Source organism: Schistocerca piceifrons, chromosome 4 (assembly GCF_021461385.2).
Source record: "Schistocerca piceifrons isolate TAMUIC-IGC-003096 chromosome 4, iqSchPice1.1, whole genome shotgun sequence".
Classification (NCBI taxonomy): domain Eukaryota; kingdom Metazoa; phylum Arthropoda; class Insecta; order Orthoptera; family Acrididae; genus Schistocerca; species Schistocerca piceifrons.
Window position 1 is genome coordinate 556,697,657 of NC_060141.1, and position 17,879 is coordinate 556,715,535.

At 37.9% G+C, this 17,879-nt stretch overlaps 1 protein-coding gene across 3 annotated transcripts in view; it reads right to left on the minus strand.

Moving 5' to 3' along the window:
- Positions 1 to 652: 652 nt before the first annotated feature.
- Positions 653 to 17,879, minus strand: part of LOC124795420 (serine/threonine-protein phosphatase 4 regulatory subunit 3) — a 121,521-nt gene continuing 104,294 nt past the window's right edge. For 2 of the 3 annotated variants that reach the window (XM_047259445.1, XM_047259447.1), the window contains exons 15-18: positions 16,025 to 16,176; positions 6,839 to 7,008; positions 3,749 to 3,912; positions 653 to 3,590 (exon numbers count right to left, since the gene is read on the minus strand). In XM_047259445.1, the coding sequence (XP_047115401.1) occupies positions 3,483 to 3,590; positions 3,749 to 3,912; positions 6,839 to 7,008; positions 16,025 to 16,176 (594 nt within the window). In that variant the 3' untranslated portion in view covers positions 653 to 3,482. The remainder of the gene's footprint in view (positions 3,591 to 3,748; positions 3,913 to 6,838; positions 7,009 to 16,024; positions 16,177 to 17,879) is intronic. The other variant, XM_047259448.1, reaches the window with a different exon arrangement.

Genomic DNA, 17,879 nt, shown 5'->3' on the forward strand with positions numbered 1-17,879 from the left:
GAAAAGGCTGAGCCAAAAGTTTCATTCAATGGGATTTACTGAACAGGACATTTTGACCACTTATAAGGCTGAAGTTTTCAGGCAATGACAAAAATGCCAATTTATTTTTTTGTCATAAAATCTGACCTCCAAAATACTGTTGCAGAAACTGCATTTACATTGATAATGCTGTGTCACAGGTATATTAGGAGCATATAATCTTAGAATTACTTCAATATAATAAATATTTGCATATTATAAATGAATGAAAGCAGATTATTGCACGCTGTACTTTGCCAAGAACCATTTCCAAAATACATGACTTTTTTTTAGAAAAGGGCCATTTCTATTACTGTAAAAATAAATATCAAACTTTATGTACAGAAGCCATAATGATGGCACAGAGATGAATAAAAATAGCAATATTCAAAATAAATTTTTATCGAAACTATTATATAACAGTGGTACTGGGTCTGACGAAAACAAAATGAGCATACTGCAATTTAAAACTCTTGAATAATAATAAACAATATCCAAGGAACACAATTACTTGAGTACACATGCCTTTGTTTATATAGCTGCAAAGGAACTAGGACAATTTTTGTAACATGGTTCAGAACAGAAGTAATGAGCATATAATTTTGCTTGAGGTTTCCATTTTTATAAAACACCATTCACATCATTTTTTTTATTTTTTGAATGTAACTTGAGTACAATTTACAATTAAAAATTTCTCTCTGGATGATTCTACAAAACATGTAGACTAAATCTGTTATAGCAATGGCAATATGCTGTTAGAAAGGGATGACAATGGACGAGACGATGGAGAGTTAAAATAATCAGTAATGTTTGGATTTCACTTGGAATCAAGGAATCCAAACAATACTTGAGCCCAAAATTATTTTACTCTCCTTAATGTAAGTACAGAGTGTGAGGGTCTTGCCTCTAGTTTCATCTCACAAGAGCTGAGAGTGGAAGAGTTTCAAATCCATAATATGAAGGAACTGCATAGCTTCCCTTTCAGCTCAATGGGTGTCCCTCACTCCCTATACAAGTAAAACAGTGATGGTGGTGATGAATGTATGAATGAATTCACTATACTACAATCACTACTGCTGTATGTCTGCAGTGTCCAAACACAGACCTTGATAATTCAGTCCACTAGGTGAGTGATACACCTGAACAACAAGCACAGAGAAGAATATCATGTCCGCAGAACTTTGTAGATTACATACAATTGAGAAAACAGAATCTGCGGTTACTCTCAGAAGCCTTCAAAAAACAAAGTGTATTTCGACAGGTAAAATAAAGTAATAATTGGCATCTGACGCAGCTATTGTTCAAATAATAACATTTTTCAGAATGTACTATCAGAAAATATGATGTGTACTGACAAAGGAAATATGGAGGAAAAATATCACATACATAATACAAAAACAATGAGTCCAACCATTCTAACAACTATGCTGATAGAATTATTGAACTCCTTTTGAACATTTTGATAAAAATTATTAAGCCTGGCACATACAATGTATGAATGAATGTTGAATTTACAAATACTTAACTCCTGCACAGAAGGAGCTACTTGTCAACCACAAATACTGTAACAGTGTCTAATTTCAGTGAATAAAAACAAAATTCTCTCTAGCCAGATAGTAACACGTAATTTAAAATTTAGGAACAACTTGTATATTTCAACTGTAACTTCCTCTATGTTATGAACAGAAAAATACCAAATGGATGTTTCAATTGCGTAACTCTTCCTAGACCACAAGAACAGAAAAATATGAAATGGGAAAATAAAGTCTACAACTGCTATAGTCCAAACCCATTGCCCTAAGTACTTTGTAAACTATGAAGGTGATGAATCGATGCCATGGTCTGGTCCTCAGGCACTGTACAATATTTCCTTCCCTTGAAGCACTTTGTCACAACACCAGTACATCAACTGACATTTTAATGTCAGACACCTGTCTAATGTTACTGTTTCACTTTCTGGGATATATTACACCCAAAGAGTCACACAACAATTACCATGTATTGTGTTATTCTAAGTACTTTCTTTAAACACTGCTGAACATGAGTCTATGACTGAACCATTCACACAACCCATTCAGAAAGTACTTAATACCTTCTTTATATACCTTTCAACAATGCATCAGAGACAGCCATCAAAAAGTGGGAATTCCATCTCCCAGCACTTTATATACATTTGAGTAGTGTAAATGATTATTAAAGTTCACCACTGTGTTACTGCTATCACTGTTTCATCCAACTGTCATATGTTCTGTGCTACTCAAGTATGTCCACACTGCACATAGCACAAAATATACAGAATATAATGGCCATCATATTTACAGGTCTGTCCTTAAAGCCATGACCATATTAATTTTATACGAGCACAATTACAGCAGAATGAACAACCCAATTTCAAGTCTTATCACTGTGACATAATGCCACTGACTCCAGAAACAAATGACAGGCTGGCTCTTACACAGAGTACTTATTACACCAATTACACTGTTCAGTAATTGCAGGTGAAACTCTATGTAGGAAAAAGGAAATGCATGTGTTTGTGATATGTAAGGCAGTGCTGTACCTGAATTTGTAAGATATACTTTCCCTTTTTCATCGAAAATGGTAACAACTAAATAATTAAGCTGAAATACTCTGTTGCATAGTTGAACATGGAGAAACTTGTGCTTCCAATAATGTAGATTTAAAAATGAAGTAATAACTAATAAATTGAATTGACTTTTTGGCCAAACAACTCTGCATTTAGGTTACAGTTCTCACTCAAATAGTTTGATACATATACACATCAGAAGTTCAGATTAATCACACATTTTACACACATGCTCATGAAAGGGACCTAAGATAATTTTGAACATTTGTACCAGCTTTCTTCTGAAAACATTGAGATGCCACATACATATCCATATCTCTTGATCACACACACACACACACACACACACACACACACACACACACAATGTTCACTGCCCTTTCAAATATGCTTTCAGGACAGTTCAAGAAAAGCTAGTCTACCAAACCACAAATGCCTAGTCATAATGATACAATGATGAGGCATATTTACAATTGTGTTACTTTGTCTTGTCCTTCACACTGCATCATTTCTTGTATTAACAATAACAAGTACATAATGAAATCGTTTGTAGTTTGGAAGTGCAGCACTGGGAGGCTGTAAGGCAGTGAAAATATTTATGAGCTCTGAAGTTTTACTTGTGACATTACACCTTGTTTCAAAGGTCCTGCACCTCTACCCAGTGAGACATGTACTTCACTTATTTTCACAAGCACAGTAAAGGAACAATAAAGAGTTCACCAGACCGAGATTTAAAAATGCTATCTACAACAACCAGTCACTTCTGAACTTCACAACTTCACACAGAACTGACTGTAGTTTTACACACTGTTGAGGTATACATGCCACTTTCACATGACTGTACAGACTTGTAACGTAGCATAACGGAAACAGAACACTATGTCAACCGGGCACGTTTTGCTGGAGATGTAAGAACGTCAGTTCCTTCTTCGTCTTCTTCTTCATCTGAATCTCCCTCATAATCAACCAACGCCTGAAAAACAGACTGTTGATATAAACAGATAAGGATTATGTGATATGCAGCAATACAACTTAGAGCAACATAATATGGTTCAGCCTGTTGAAGTGACATAATTATTTATTGAGCTTTTATGTTAACGCAGTTTCTGTAATGCTAACCAATAAATCCACTTTTAGACTCACCTTCTTGAACAGTGTTGTTGATTTTACGTCACCCCCAGATGGACTTTGAGGAGAACCGCCCGTTGCGCTATTTGTTAAATTGTTATTTAAGATTCCTCCAGTTTTACTGGTACTGTTTATTAGTTTTGGACCATTTCCCTCTGCCTTTTTGTCAATTATTTTACCTAAAAAATTGAAATTATTTCATTTCAATAATAAATTTGCAACTTAAATTTAAATACTATTCACTCTACATTTTACTAGTCAAAACAAGGATCCATCAATACATTTTCTAACCTGCTTTTTTGTATATTTTTTCTTTTACTCTGAATTCAGATGGCAATGATAAATAAAAATCGAAGTCAATCACTCCCCTGCAACTGACTGATTGGTGGCACATTCATATATACACAAGTTTGGAAAATTGTAGTTTTAGACTGAGCTGTCATTCTTTTCTAAAGCACATAACCTCACACATACACTCTAACAAACATTCCTGGTGACACTGTTTATGACTGGATGCCTGAGCGGAGAGGAGGAGGAGGAGGAGGAGGAGGAGGAGGAGGAGGAGGTGGTGGTGGTGGTGGTTAGAGTTTAACGTCCCGTCGACAATGAGGTCATTAGAGACGGAGCTCATGCTCGGATTAGGGAAGGATTGGGAAGGAAATCGGCCGTGCCCTTTCAAAGAAACCATCCCGGCATATGCCTGAAGCAATTTAGGGAAATCACGGAAAAGAGGAGGTGGTGGTTTTGTGAGTGTGTGTGTGTGTGTGTGTGTGTGTGTGTGTGTGTGTGTGTGTGTGTGTGTGTGTAACTATAAGATGTGGTGTAAAAGGTAGGCAGCTAAGGAGGGCTTAAGGGAAGTGCTAGTAGGTAAGACAGGGAAAGAAAGATGGCTCTCAATACTCAGTGGCAATGGTAAAAAAATAGTATGAATTATGGTAATAATCACAAGACCAAAGACCAAGATTGTGGAGAAAAAGTAAGAGAGAGAGAGAGAGAGAGAGAGAGAGAGAGAGAGAGGGAAGGGGTGGGCTGAGAGAGATTAATGATTAGTAACTTAAAAGTCGAACACAAGCCTGGAATAAACAAGGACATGCCATAAAATGGTTCACAGCCATATTAGAAGCTTACTCCTCTCATACAACAGACCTCAGTGCCTAAACTCCCACACCAACTCACTTAATGCAGTTTTCAGTACACTACTGCACATCATTCCTCCGACTGTTCCTAAAATAAATTCATGACTCTTGTCATTACATTGTCCAAGGCAGCTCAACCGTGTTCCTTACAAGACAGAATTTTAACGTATTACATCCGTTCATACACTGTTACTATAGTCAAATACCTATTTTATGTTTTCATGTGGTCCAGACTTAAAACTGCAAAATTGAGGAAAATTTTAAAATCCCCAAAACATGAGAAAAAACACATGTAATTGTTATTATGATTAAAAATTGCAATCCTCTCCAATATTTTCTATAAAATCTGTCTAAGTAAGGAAATTAAATGTACAATACAACGTTTAAACACTACTTTGTGGTAATAAATTTCATCAGTTCTTACAACAACAAAAAAAAAATCACTGATGTGTGACAGCAAGAAAAAAACTCTCCAAAAAATTGAAAGTGGTATAGCGTACATGATAATCGAGCTCTTTTCAGACACGCTATGACCACAAATTATACGTTCGAAACATGCATTTTTGACACATCATCCTTTGTGCTCACCCAGAAAAAAGCAAAAATTGATGAACATGTTGAATTAAACCAAAAACATCACAGTAGCTAAGTTGTTAAACCATAAGCATAAATGCAGATATCTGCTTAATCACAAACTTTGTGACCATTACTGTTATTGTTTAATGCTTTTGTTACAAGCTGCACTTCATATGCTCTCACCACTGTTGAAGTGTTATTTCAGACTTGATGAGAGGAGCAGAGATGTGAAAAAATGAGTTTACTTCCCAACTGAGATGTTAAAAGCCAGCTCAGTGAATTTCTGTACACTGTAGCACCAGAGCTTTCTTTCATATTTATAGTTCACACAGTTTCTCTTCAGTGTGTGGTGCAAAGTATATTCATGAGTAGTGTATATAGTTGTTGCAACTGTATCACATCAGATTTGAATACGGAGGTCTATAAAATGTGCTATTGCAAAACCCTTGTTCTATTTCCATGTGACATCTCTGTCATAGCACATCATCTGCACGAAAAGTTTATTTTCAGCATTTCACAAAATGCTTTCACCACTACTTGCACTCCTGTCACTGAAGGGTCACTCCTCCTCTCCACACATCCAGAAGATAAGCTCATTTTACATTTGTTAGTGTGGTGTGGTGGCTGCACTGGCTATGGGTGACTTAACACGTCATCAGCCAGTAAGAGTTCTCTAGCCGGAAATGGGCAATGTTTCCTCATTACGACTGGGCATATTCTTTGAGGTTCAGTGTCTGAATTTAAAAGGTTGATGACTGATACTGTTAACTGAATGCAGTACACTGGAAATACATGCAAAAAGATGAGACTGAGTTATAAGTGGAACAAGAAAAGGTGGTGCCTGGGCCCCTTTGTCACATATTGGCTCTGTCTGCAACGCTTTGCGTCAACTGTCTTGTTTTTTCCATTAACACTGCAACCTAGCAGTAGTTGTATCATAATTATGCAGTGAAGCTAAACGTCACAAGCTGTGTTGGCAAAACAGAGTGGACTACCCCAGCATTTCCTCTCTCACATCTCCTCTCTCCACAATGGCCCAAAACATTCCCTTAATTTAGCAACCATCTGTGGTGCAAATCATCTTACTTTCAAGCGACTTATAACTTGTTCAGTCACATCAAATGTCAATAAGAAGAAAACAAGATGAAGTTAAACGAGACATCGAGTAAGAACTTAGAATTGAGATAAACCTTATTAGGAAGCAATGTAAGATTGGGGAATTTTTAGCATTATGGGTTTTTCACAGGGGGCTAAGAATATATGGTGCAGAATCACAAAAAGTGTAAAACTGGAGAACGTAAAATTTGAAGTTCCACTGTATAATATTAAACCTCTGCTTAAATTTACCAATGACTAATTTTTTGGACAAATTTACACATTTGTAAATACTTACCTATGGAGTCCAAATCTGTGTCCAGCTTCTTGCCAAGTATATCATTGGCTGCAGGTACAACAGCTTCACCATCGTCAAAATCATCATCTTCATTGAACCAAATTTCTTCTTCCTCTTCAAGCTGGCGCTGATCTCTGCGGTATCTACTATTTCGCAGTATTGAAGGCACACTGTATGACAAAAATAGCTCATTTTTCACAGTCCAATTTAACAATTTAATCTATAATAGCTTTCTTCTCCAACAGCATTTATGGTAACTGAAACTCTATGTATAACTTTTTGAATGACTCTTCACAACTACAAATGCCTTTGTTTGCTTTTCTGTCAGATTCAGGTTACAAGATGAGTACATTTCTAGAGTACAATGAATGACCAGCATAATAATTGAAAACTGCAGATACAGGGTGTATACGCAGACAAGCAAGGGAAATTCCCGGATTTTTCCTGGTTAAAAATACACTTTCTCCCAGATGAAAACACACTTTTTCCTTGTTTAGTGACAGTATATTTTTCCTGGGAACTGTAAAACTTCTCAATCATTTGAATGGTTATGTTTTTACACACGGGCACAGAATTTCCCGGCACTTTAGGATATGAAACTCAGGGAGAAAACATGTTTTGGAAAGATCTTTGATGTGCAGCAACATGTACACTGCATATTTTTGTACTATGAAAGTATAAATTCGAATTCCAACAAACACCACAAGTTACTTTCCGAACCATTGAAATCGAGATTGTGATGCGCTTTTGTAAGCCAGTCATAGCTCATGTCACATGATCTCGCAAGCTGATGACAGTGGATATTCAGAGCCTAGAACACGTGATGTAGTCAGCCAACAGCAACATCACATTTAAGTAGCGCAAACACACAAACAGGAAAAGTTAATGTTTTAATGGCGATACCACAGTGGTATCATGTGCGAAATAGCGGTCAACGGCTGGCGACACCACAGTGGCGTCGTGTGCATAGTATCGCTCCGTAGCTGGCAACAACACAGTGGTGTTGTGAGCGTAGTATTGCACAGTGGCCGGCGGCAGCACTTTAGTATCTTTTGCATTCTGTTGGTGTTTTGTTTACGTAACAATAGGTTACACAAGTCAACAAGTTTTTAGTTTTTGTAATTACTTGTGCCCTTTCATCATGGTAGACGAAAGAGACGATACGATATGATTATTTACAATGAATGCGCGGACGTCTTGTCTGATGTTCCAGAGGACTTGGCTGATTGGGAAGAAGACACTGAATATCAAACCAAATGAAACTGAAGTAGAATTGTCAGAAGATAGTGAAATACGCCCAAGAAGAATTCAGCAAACGCTACGGTTGCAGACTGATTCAGATGAATCAGAAGAAGAAGACAGTGCATAGTGGTCAGACTTTCATTTACTGAGGACAAATAACAAATTTGAAGGATCTCCGGGTTAAAACATATTTCCCAAAGATACACAGAGTGTTGAGGATATTGTAGAATTATATACTGGGAATGATCTATATGAATACATTAGCAATGAAACCAACAAGTACTACAGTCAAAATTGCATTAGAAGGAAACTGGATTTAAAAAATGCCAAATTTGTCGATGTTACGGGACCCGAAAATGGTTTGAGCTTGCTATCCTTATGGGAATTGTAAGAAAAGCAAGGATCAATGACTATTGATCAAAGAATCCGTTGACAGACACACTGATATTTCGCAAAAGATGTCCCGCACCCAATTCAGATAAATACTATCATTTTTACTTTTTTCTGACAACAACAATAAACCGGATAATGCTGACCAGCTTTTCAAAGTGCAATTCATAATTGATTATTTTTCCAAAAAGTTTAAAGAAACCTTTAATCCAAGTCATAACATCTCAACTGATGAAGGAATGATACTGTGGTGTGGACGGTTAAATTTTTAAGTTGACAATCTGTTGAAAATTACGAAATGTGGCATACTCATTCGGATGCTGTGCTATTCGAATACGGGATACATTTCCCCATTCAAGATATATTCTGGTGCTGGGCAGCCTTTAGAAAGAACACTGATGGAACTATTGAGACCTTCTTATGGAAAGTGGCATCACCTCTACAGGGATGATTATTATAACAGTGTAAAACATGCATAGAAGTTAACTTGAACAGAAAATTCAAGTTTGTGGAACAAAATGGCAAAACAGGGGATTTCCGGAAAAATTAAAGCGCGAAAGTCTGTGTGTTTGAAGCTTCTCATCAACGGAAAGGTGAAGTACTCGCACAGATATGGAGAGCTTCGAAAATTAAAACGATACGAATGATCTATACAATACATAATGCCACCTTGATTGACATTCAAAGGAAATGAAGAAAAGCCAATTACACAATTTTTTTTAAAAAAAAAACTGAAAGTGTATAAGACTACAACAAATACATGAAAGGAATGGATCGGGCAGACTAATATTTGAGCTATTATCCTATATACAGAAAAATTATAAAATGGTTAAAAAACTTTGCATGTACCTCTTTAATTGTGCATTATTTAATGTGTTCTGTAGATGGCAATATTTCAATACAGACCACATGAGTCTCCGTTTCAAGATTTTTTATTGAAAGTGTCTGATTCATGGATAAAAGACCATGTACCTGCTTCTGAGCAAAACTTGGAGTTTGCCACTACATCGCGTACGTCTCATCATGATCCGGTTGACAGACTTTCCTGTCACATAAAGCAACACCGGCTAACAGTTATTTCTGAGATGAATAAATGGAAATGAAGGAACTGCCATGTATGTTCCCAAAACAAAAAAAAAAAGGAGAACAACGAACTTAACGTACAAGTCTTGTAGAGTTGCATTATATCTTGGAGACTGTTTTGCTGCATATCATACGAAAGAGAAATACTAAGTACCAAAGACAATGCAAATAAAGAAGTATATGAAACAAACAAATTTTTTATTTATTTACGTATGTATATCTTCAGAATTTTATGAAAGTAGGGGAACAGGGTTGTGAACTTATGAGAACTAACGATGAGATTATTAAAACTTAACAACTTATAATTTCCCGAAAATGGCCGGCAACAAGCCAAGTAATCCAAATTAGCGCTGCCGGCGCGAAGCGAATACATTTGTACAAGACGTGCAGACAGCAATGTGTTAATACACATACTGTTGCTACAAGAAAAGAAAAGCTTTCACATATAATATTGGTCTCTATAGTTAAAAAGCTGCAAGAGGGGCTGAGCTTTCACATTTAATGTTGATCTTTTTTGTGCATTTTACACTTTAAGATATGTCACACAAATGCGCTAGTAAAATTTTTAATGACATAAATGTCTGATCTTCTGATGCCTATTAGTCGTTTATTTCCACTCCGGTAGTCTGAATCTATGGATTTCCCTAGTAATTATAACAACGCTGATTATTTGCAAACACAATCAACCACATAATCAGACAGCGATTGGTGTTCACCTGTTCGGCTTTACTCCGATCAGCTCATATAGCCCCGTTCCGTTTTGTCTGCAGGAAAGTTTATTTCTAGATGTGATGAGGATTCCCCTGACAGACACATAATGTACACTATGCACACATTCAAAAATCAACTTGTGATTCATTTAGAAATTGACTTAGAATATTTCAAAAACCAACAGGGATGGGTTTCAAAAATTATGTGAATAATCGGTAGACCAATGTGCGCTGGATGCAAGGCTCTTTGTGAAACAAGGTTTCTCCCCTCAAGAATATGAATCCCCCCCCGAAATTGCATTCCAGGCCAGATACCTCGGTTTGTCCCCCCCTTCCTAGATCCGGGCCTGCTGCGCGTGTATGGATCTGGCAGCTTGAACGCACCAGTAAAATTTGTCGTGGTTGCATGTAGTAGCAGCTTGCTGTGACTGCTTACACAGCCAACAGCCACATTTCTGTAACCAGAAGCGGGAGAAGTTACTACTCATACATGACTCAACTGCATATGTGCAGGAGCCTCCTCATAACTGCTAAAATGAATCTAATGTGAACAGTTGGGACGTCAAGCTCATCGGAGGCAATTTGTTGTTATGAAGCATTGCATAGTCTTCCTAAAGCCTTTGACACATTTTGCTTTAGGCAGATGCTTGCATTAGCACTGTGTTTTGTTGTTGTATATGGCGCATTTCCTCTGCAATTTGAGTTTTATTTTAGTTTTTTCTCTCGTTCATGTTTTTTCCTGCAGTATTATTCTGGACTAGTGGGATACAGTAATATCCTTTGTTAGAGTATAGGCACTTACAAGTCAAAATTACAAAAATTTAACTGAAAACTAAAACAATGAAAAATTCCTGGAATTCTAAAAAATTCCCAGGATTTTCCCAGTTTTCTTCCAGATGAAAAAATTCCCTGGTTTTTCCCGGATCTCCCGGGTCGTGTACACCCTGAGATACATTTGAATTGATGCTGTGCTGAGTGGTCACACTAGAACAGTGAAAGAGCTTTTTTTCATAATGTATCCTTTCCCAAACTCCGTCCCTATTGATTAATCAACCCTCGCAACTTTGAAAGGATTCCCTCTAAATCTTGCAAGACCATAGTGTACATTAATATTTTGGGATTAAGAGAGACCACTCCCCGAAAAGCAGAAGCATTACAATATTGAAAGGCACGCAAAAAGGAAAGGAAACTTGCGAGCTTCTGGAGTTATTAGTCAATGAGTTACAGTAAAGCGCGCACGCGCACACGCACACACACACACATATAAGTGTCTATGCCCCTAAATTGTGCCGGTTAGACGTGGACTGGTTGTGGTGGGTAGAAGAAGAGGGAGAGGAAGGTATGAGGCAAGGAGAGGGACTGGGAGAAGTATTGGTCAGTAAGTAATTGGGTGAAGTTCATGTCACATCCATGGGATCTGGGCAGAGTCACATTTTCCCCAGGGACATTAACTTTCTGTGTTAATGGGCGGAGTGACAACCATCGGATCCTGAGTTGTTTTCGGTGTTTCTTCTGCACCAAATTCCTTCAAATCTTAATTCTTGAATTCTTACACTATCCTATAATATCAGTACCTAGGAAACTAAATATGACTAAAAGATAACTGACTTAAGAGAAATACAGATAAACAGCGATCTCTAAACATGAAAAGCAACGAATAGTAAATAGTATTAGTGGAAAACATCATATGATGATACTATTCAAAAATAATGATATCTAGACAACATGCACTGAACATAATCTTTTATGTGTGTATAAAAATATAGTATAAACTAAATGACTAAACAACTATTCTATCATAGTGTATAATTTTCTATTTAGTATAGAATATTTTATACCTTTTATGAAATGTGAACAAGATGGGAGGGTTTGCATTGGTTTTGGAAGGGAGTGGGTATTACAGATTAAAGCATGATTTACACACACACACACACACACACACACACACACCACCTTTCAAACGACCCTTGCAAACAAGTGTGACTGATTCTTCACCATCTGCCGTTCCATAGGGGTTGCTAAGATTTTCTTTGGGGACTTCAAAGGCAAAAGTAAGCATTTATTGGATGTAAAGGGCAGATAGGCAAGACCTGAGAAAGGCTGGCCTATATTGTGCGAACAGGGGCACCAAGAAGGGGATTCACCTGTACCATAGGAAAATAGGAGTTAATAGGGGCGTACCTACCAAAACAGAAGGAGGAAGTGCACTCATAGGGTCAACCCATATGTAAGGTATAGGTACTGTTCCTAAAGGGAAAAGGACAGTGTCGTGGCAGAAGTCACACATTTTGTAGGAATTATTCTGGTAAACTTAAATTCTATATTCCACTAGCATTATTACGTTTTATGTTCATGAGTGTTGGAAAAAACAATTTCATTTCCCCAGAGTTCCGCCAGACTACAAGCTACTGTAGGTATTGAAACTATTACGTACTAAAGAAAAAATAGTACAGAAAATTAGAATGAAGAAAGAAATAATTAGGTGTCTACTATACCTGGAGTTTGTGATTGGAAATCAAGAATGTTGTCCGCATGATTCCTAACTCCAACATTAGGTGAAATGCTCAGATAGTTATTATCAAAACGAAAAAAGAAGAGCTCGATATTAAGTACATGATTACTAAAACAAATATAATGTATACTGATTAAAATGTAAATTAGCATTATGTGAGATATTAAAGTACATAATGAATATGTATAAAATATCGCGAGGTCGAGCTAAGGGGAGGGATATGTAGTGACTTGAGAATTTTGGTGTAAATTCTAGAGACACTCGGCCTTCCACCGTCCCGAACACCCGATATTTTAAAAGTAAGTAAGAGAGCGGAATCGTATCTACTGCGCCGCTGGTTTTTGTGTGTAGGTTGGATGTTTTGCCGCAAGAGCCACAGACACTGTGTGAGAGGACACGGAGTAATTAAATGCTATTCTTTGCTGTGTTAGTGAATGTGATTGCTGGAGGAGGGGGGGGGGGGGGAGGGGGAATAAATAAATAAATAAATAATTGGCTATAGACTTTTAACTTACTTCATGTATTAGCTCTGAATGAAGCAAGATGCATGGGATGTCTATAAATTATTTGGTTGTCAAAACCTGACAATTGTAATTATATTTAATTGTATCTAATAGGTATTGGTGTAGTTGACTTGCAAGCATTTGTATGCTTATATGAAACTTGTGGAAAGGAAAATACACTTGACCTGAACTGAAAGGATGAGAGTACTGAGTTATTTCAAGTGAGAGAGAGAGAGTTAGTAATTTTTTGGTTCCTCTAACCATTATTTCTTTGGAGAAGAAGTTATGGAGATCGACACAGCCACATATCCAGAGAAGAGGATCGGCTAAATGTTTCACATAAGTCAACTGTAGTAAGAGAAGTGTGAAGTTCGCAAAAACACCTTTGCACCACTTCTCTTATCGCCGAAACAGTTAGAGCGGTTCTTGGGAATGGTGGGAGAAAAGGAGGTGTGTGAGGATATGGCACAGTAAATCTGTTTGGGACTAGGTGTGAGTAGGGTGGGGCTATTGGCTGTCTGTGGAGGCTTCTGCAAGGTATCCAGCATACTGGGCAAGGGAGTTCTTGTCACTGCAGATTCATCATCTACAGATGTATAGGCTGTCCACATTAATCCCACTAACCACCACACTGATAGCTGCCACGCCTTCCACACCAAAAATCATTGTCATAAAAAGGAGGCATCTGTGATGAGGCATCTGCAGTGACATCGTCTCCCTTGCCCATTATGCTGGAGGCCCTTCAAAGACATTCACAGACAGGCAATATCCCTCCAAATCTGGTTCACAAAACAGACTTTTCCTGCCATAGCCTCACAATCCGCCTATCCTACCACCATCCCCAAGAATTAGCTAAAAGAGTGCCCCTCTCATCAACCAACATCACCCTAGAGTGGAACAACTCAACCAGATTTTTCACCAGGGCTTTCATTATTTCTCACATCACCTGAAATGAGGGACATACTACCTAAGATGCTTCCCAACCCTCCTAATGTGGCATTCTCTTGCATACCCAGCCTATACAACATCCTAGTCCATCCCGAAGTCACTCCCACTCCCAAACTCTTGCCACAGACCAAGGTGTAAGACCTACCCTGTCCACCCACCCAGCACCTCATACTCCAGTCATGCCACAGACTTATTTGATCCCATCAGAGACAGGGCCACCTGTGAAAGCAGCCATGTCATATACCAACTCTGCTGTAAATACTGCACAGCCTTTTATGCTGGTATGACTACCAATCGGCTTTCCACTATGATGAATGGCCACTGCCAAACTGTTGTCAAGAACAAAGTTGACCACATGACATGCAACTGAGCACAACACGATCAGTTTCAATGGCTGTTTCACAGCTCACGTGATTGGGATGCTTCTCTTCACCACCAGCTTCTCTGAATTACACAGATGAGAGTTATCCTTACAACACACAATCCACTTCCATAATCATCCTGGCCTCAATCTCAGGAAGCCCACAGTCACTGGACCAACCCCCCAACAGTTTTGCCTTCCCACATCCTGTCAATCCTCCCAATTCATGTCCCCATGTCGTCTTCAGTGTGTTCTGCTTCCATCTTGTCGCTACAATCATACCAGCCCATATACCTGCCTGCCATCTCTCCCTGCTGCAATCCTAGCTGGCAAAAAGGCTGCATCCTTCTGAACTGCTAGCCACCCACCCCTAGTCCCTCCCCTCGACCCACCCACCTGACACTGCTCCCATCACAACTAGTCCACCTGCTGCAAAACAGCACTGGCACTGTTAGTCTAGCAGGCACCATGTGTGTGTGTGTGTAATTCGTCAAAGGATAATTCTGAAAGCTATCACATTCCCTTTCTTTTGTGTGTGCGTATTGACAACTCAATCCTTTTTTTCAGTGTGTGGTCTCCTTTAACCCTAAAGTATTATATGCTACAAGAACTTCCCTATATCATTTATAATTTACTTTAACTTACACAACCAAAGCTGTGAGCATTTATATCATTATCCTTTTTGTCAAATTCATAACTTTGCAATTGTTAGACACAATTAGTTACATTAAAATAAAATGAAGAGTTAACTGATGCCAAATACAATTCACTTCAGGGACTCATCATAATGCTTGTATCTGTCTTATTATTAATTACTCAACTCAACTATCATAAAACTCAGAACTCTTACTGATATTTTATGCAATGATGCAGAAGCAGCTACCAGATGCCTAAATACTATGATGATTAATATTCAAAAGATATACTGAAAAACTTTAAGAACAGTGTGTAATCATTTGTTTGAAGCCAGTGTCAAACTGATTTACGGCATTTTGAAACCAATTATATCATCCAACACAAAATATTCCAAATGGGTTATGTACATGTTAGTCACTTATTAGTTGACTACAATATTATTGCACCTGGGAGTGAAGGTGTTTCGGTCAGTTTATCATGAGTTTTTATCATGATATTTGATTAGATAGCACTTGCAGAACTGTTTTAAAATCATTCACAGTGCAGTGCATTTTATTAGGCAACACTGTATGTATTTACTGCAACCTCAATGCGTGTTTTTGATAACTGCCATGGGAGGCCTAGCGCAATAATACCGTGGTCGGGTAGTACCTACTTGAAACGGTGTTAGGTAGAGATAAGATGTTTGGAGTGTAAATGTTTTGATACCTGAATAGAGATTTTCTATCATAAAGCAACTACTGCAGGAAACAAAATCAAAGTCCATATTCAAAATTACTTAATATTTAAATATAAACTCACCTGTCAAGTGCAGCTCTGTCCCGATCTTTCAGTTTGTCTTGTCGCTGATCATATCTCAGTTTCAAGGCTTTGAATGTCTGCACGTAATCAATATCATCTAACACTTTACCAAAATTTTCCACAACATGTGAACATAATGACTTTATGTCCTCCTGCAAATAAAGAAGTGCATAACTAAGTTAGCACTAACATACCAACACTTTAGTGTAAGTTTATTACTACATGTAAATAATCTTGTTTCACGAAAGCTGCTAAAATATAGTACAGCGTCTCGTTGTCCATAAAACAACATCTAGTATCCAAACTGATGTTAAAAACACAGTTAAATATAATTATATTTCAAAATAATTCTTACCAATTTTTAAACTCTATTTCAAACTGACAATATCTGAGTATGTACACCATAGACCATGTCTATGATGCATTTAGCTCTGCTAAGTCAACCTGAGAACATCTGAAATCACTTGGAATTAGCAAAAGAGAGGTAAGGAGTGGTCCTCTGAGAAATATAAGATGCTGATGATGATAGTGGTTTTCACGTTCAAATAACAGATTGATTATGGAATGAAAACAAAAAAGTTGGTTCTTTTCAGCACCATTTTTGGAGCGAGTTTTGCAATTTACATGACAATTATGACATTATCACAAATACAGGATGACAAATACATATCTACATATATACTCCGTTAGCCACCAAGCAGTGTGTGGCGGAGGGCACAATTCGTGCCAAAGTCATATTTCTCCCCGTCTGTTCCACTCATGGATCGCCCGTGGGAAAAACGACTGCCTGAACACCTCAGTACGAGCTCTAATTTCCCTTATCTTTGAATGGTGAAAGTTTGAGATAATAATACATGCTCTATTTCCTCAGTGAAGATCGGATTTCGAAATTTAGTGAGCAGCCCCCTTCCGTTTAGCGCGCTGTCTATCTGCAAGTCTGTCCCACTTCAAACTTTATATGAGATTTGTAATGCTCTCACGATAGCTAAATGTATGTCATGAATCTTGCCACTCTTCTTTGGACCTTCTCAATCTCTTGAATCAGACCCAACTGGTATGGGTCCCATACAGACAAACAATACTCTAAGACTGGACGAACTAACGTATTGTAAGCTATTTCCTTTGTTGAAGGACTGCATCGCTTCAGGATTCTACCAATAAACCACAATCTAGCGTTTGGCTTATCCGTTACTTGTGTAATCTGATCATTCCATTTGAGATCATTTCGAATAGTCACACCCAGATACTTGACTGATGTTACTGCTTCCAAAGACTGGGCACTTATTTTGTACTCTTACATTAATGAGGATTTTTTGCCTTGTTATACGCAGTAGGTTACACTTACTAATATTGAGAAATAACTGCCAGTAATTACACCAAACATTTATTTTCTGCAAATCCTCATTGATTTGTTCGCAACTTTTATGTGATACTACTTTCCTGTAGATTACAGCATCATCGGCAAACAGTCTAATGCCGCTGTGAATAACCATCAACCAGATCATTTATGTAAATTGTAAAAAGCAGCGGACCTATTACGCTGCCGTGGGGCACATCTGAAGTTATGCTTGTTTTTGTTGAAGTCACCCCATTAAGGACGACATATTGCTCCCTGTCCGTTAGAAAACTTTCTATCCAACAGCATATGTCATCAGATAGACCGTAAGCACACACTTTTTGGAGCTAGCGACAGTGTGGAACTGAGTCGAATGCCTTTCGAAAGTCGAGAAATATGGCATCCACCTGGGAGCCGGTATCTAGAGCCTGTTGTATATCATGCACAAAGAGGGCCAGCTGTGTCTCACATGACTGCTGTTTCCTAAAACCATGCTGGTTTCTGCAGATGAGCTTCTCA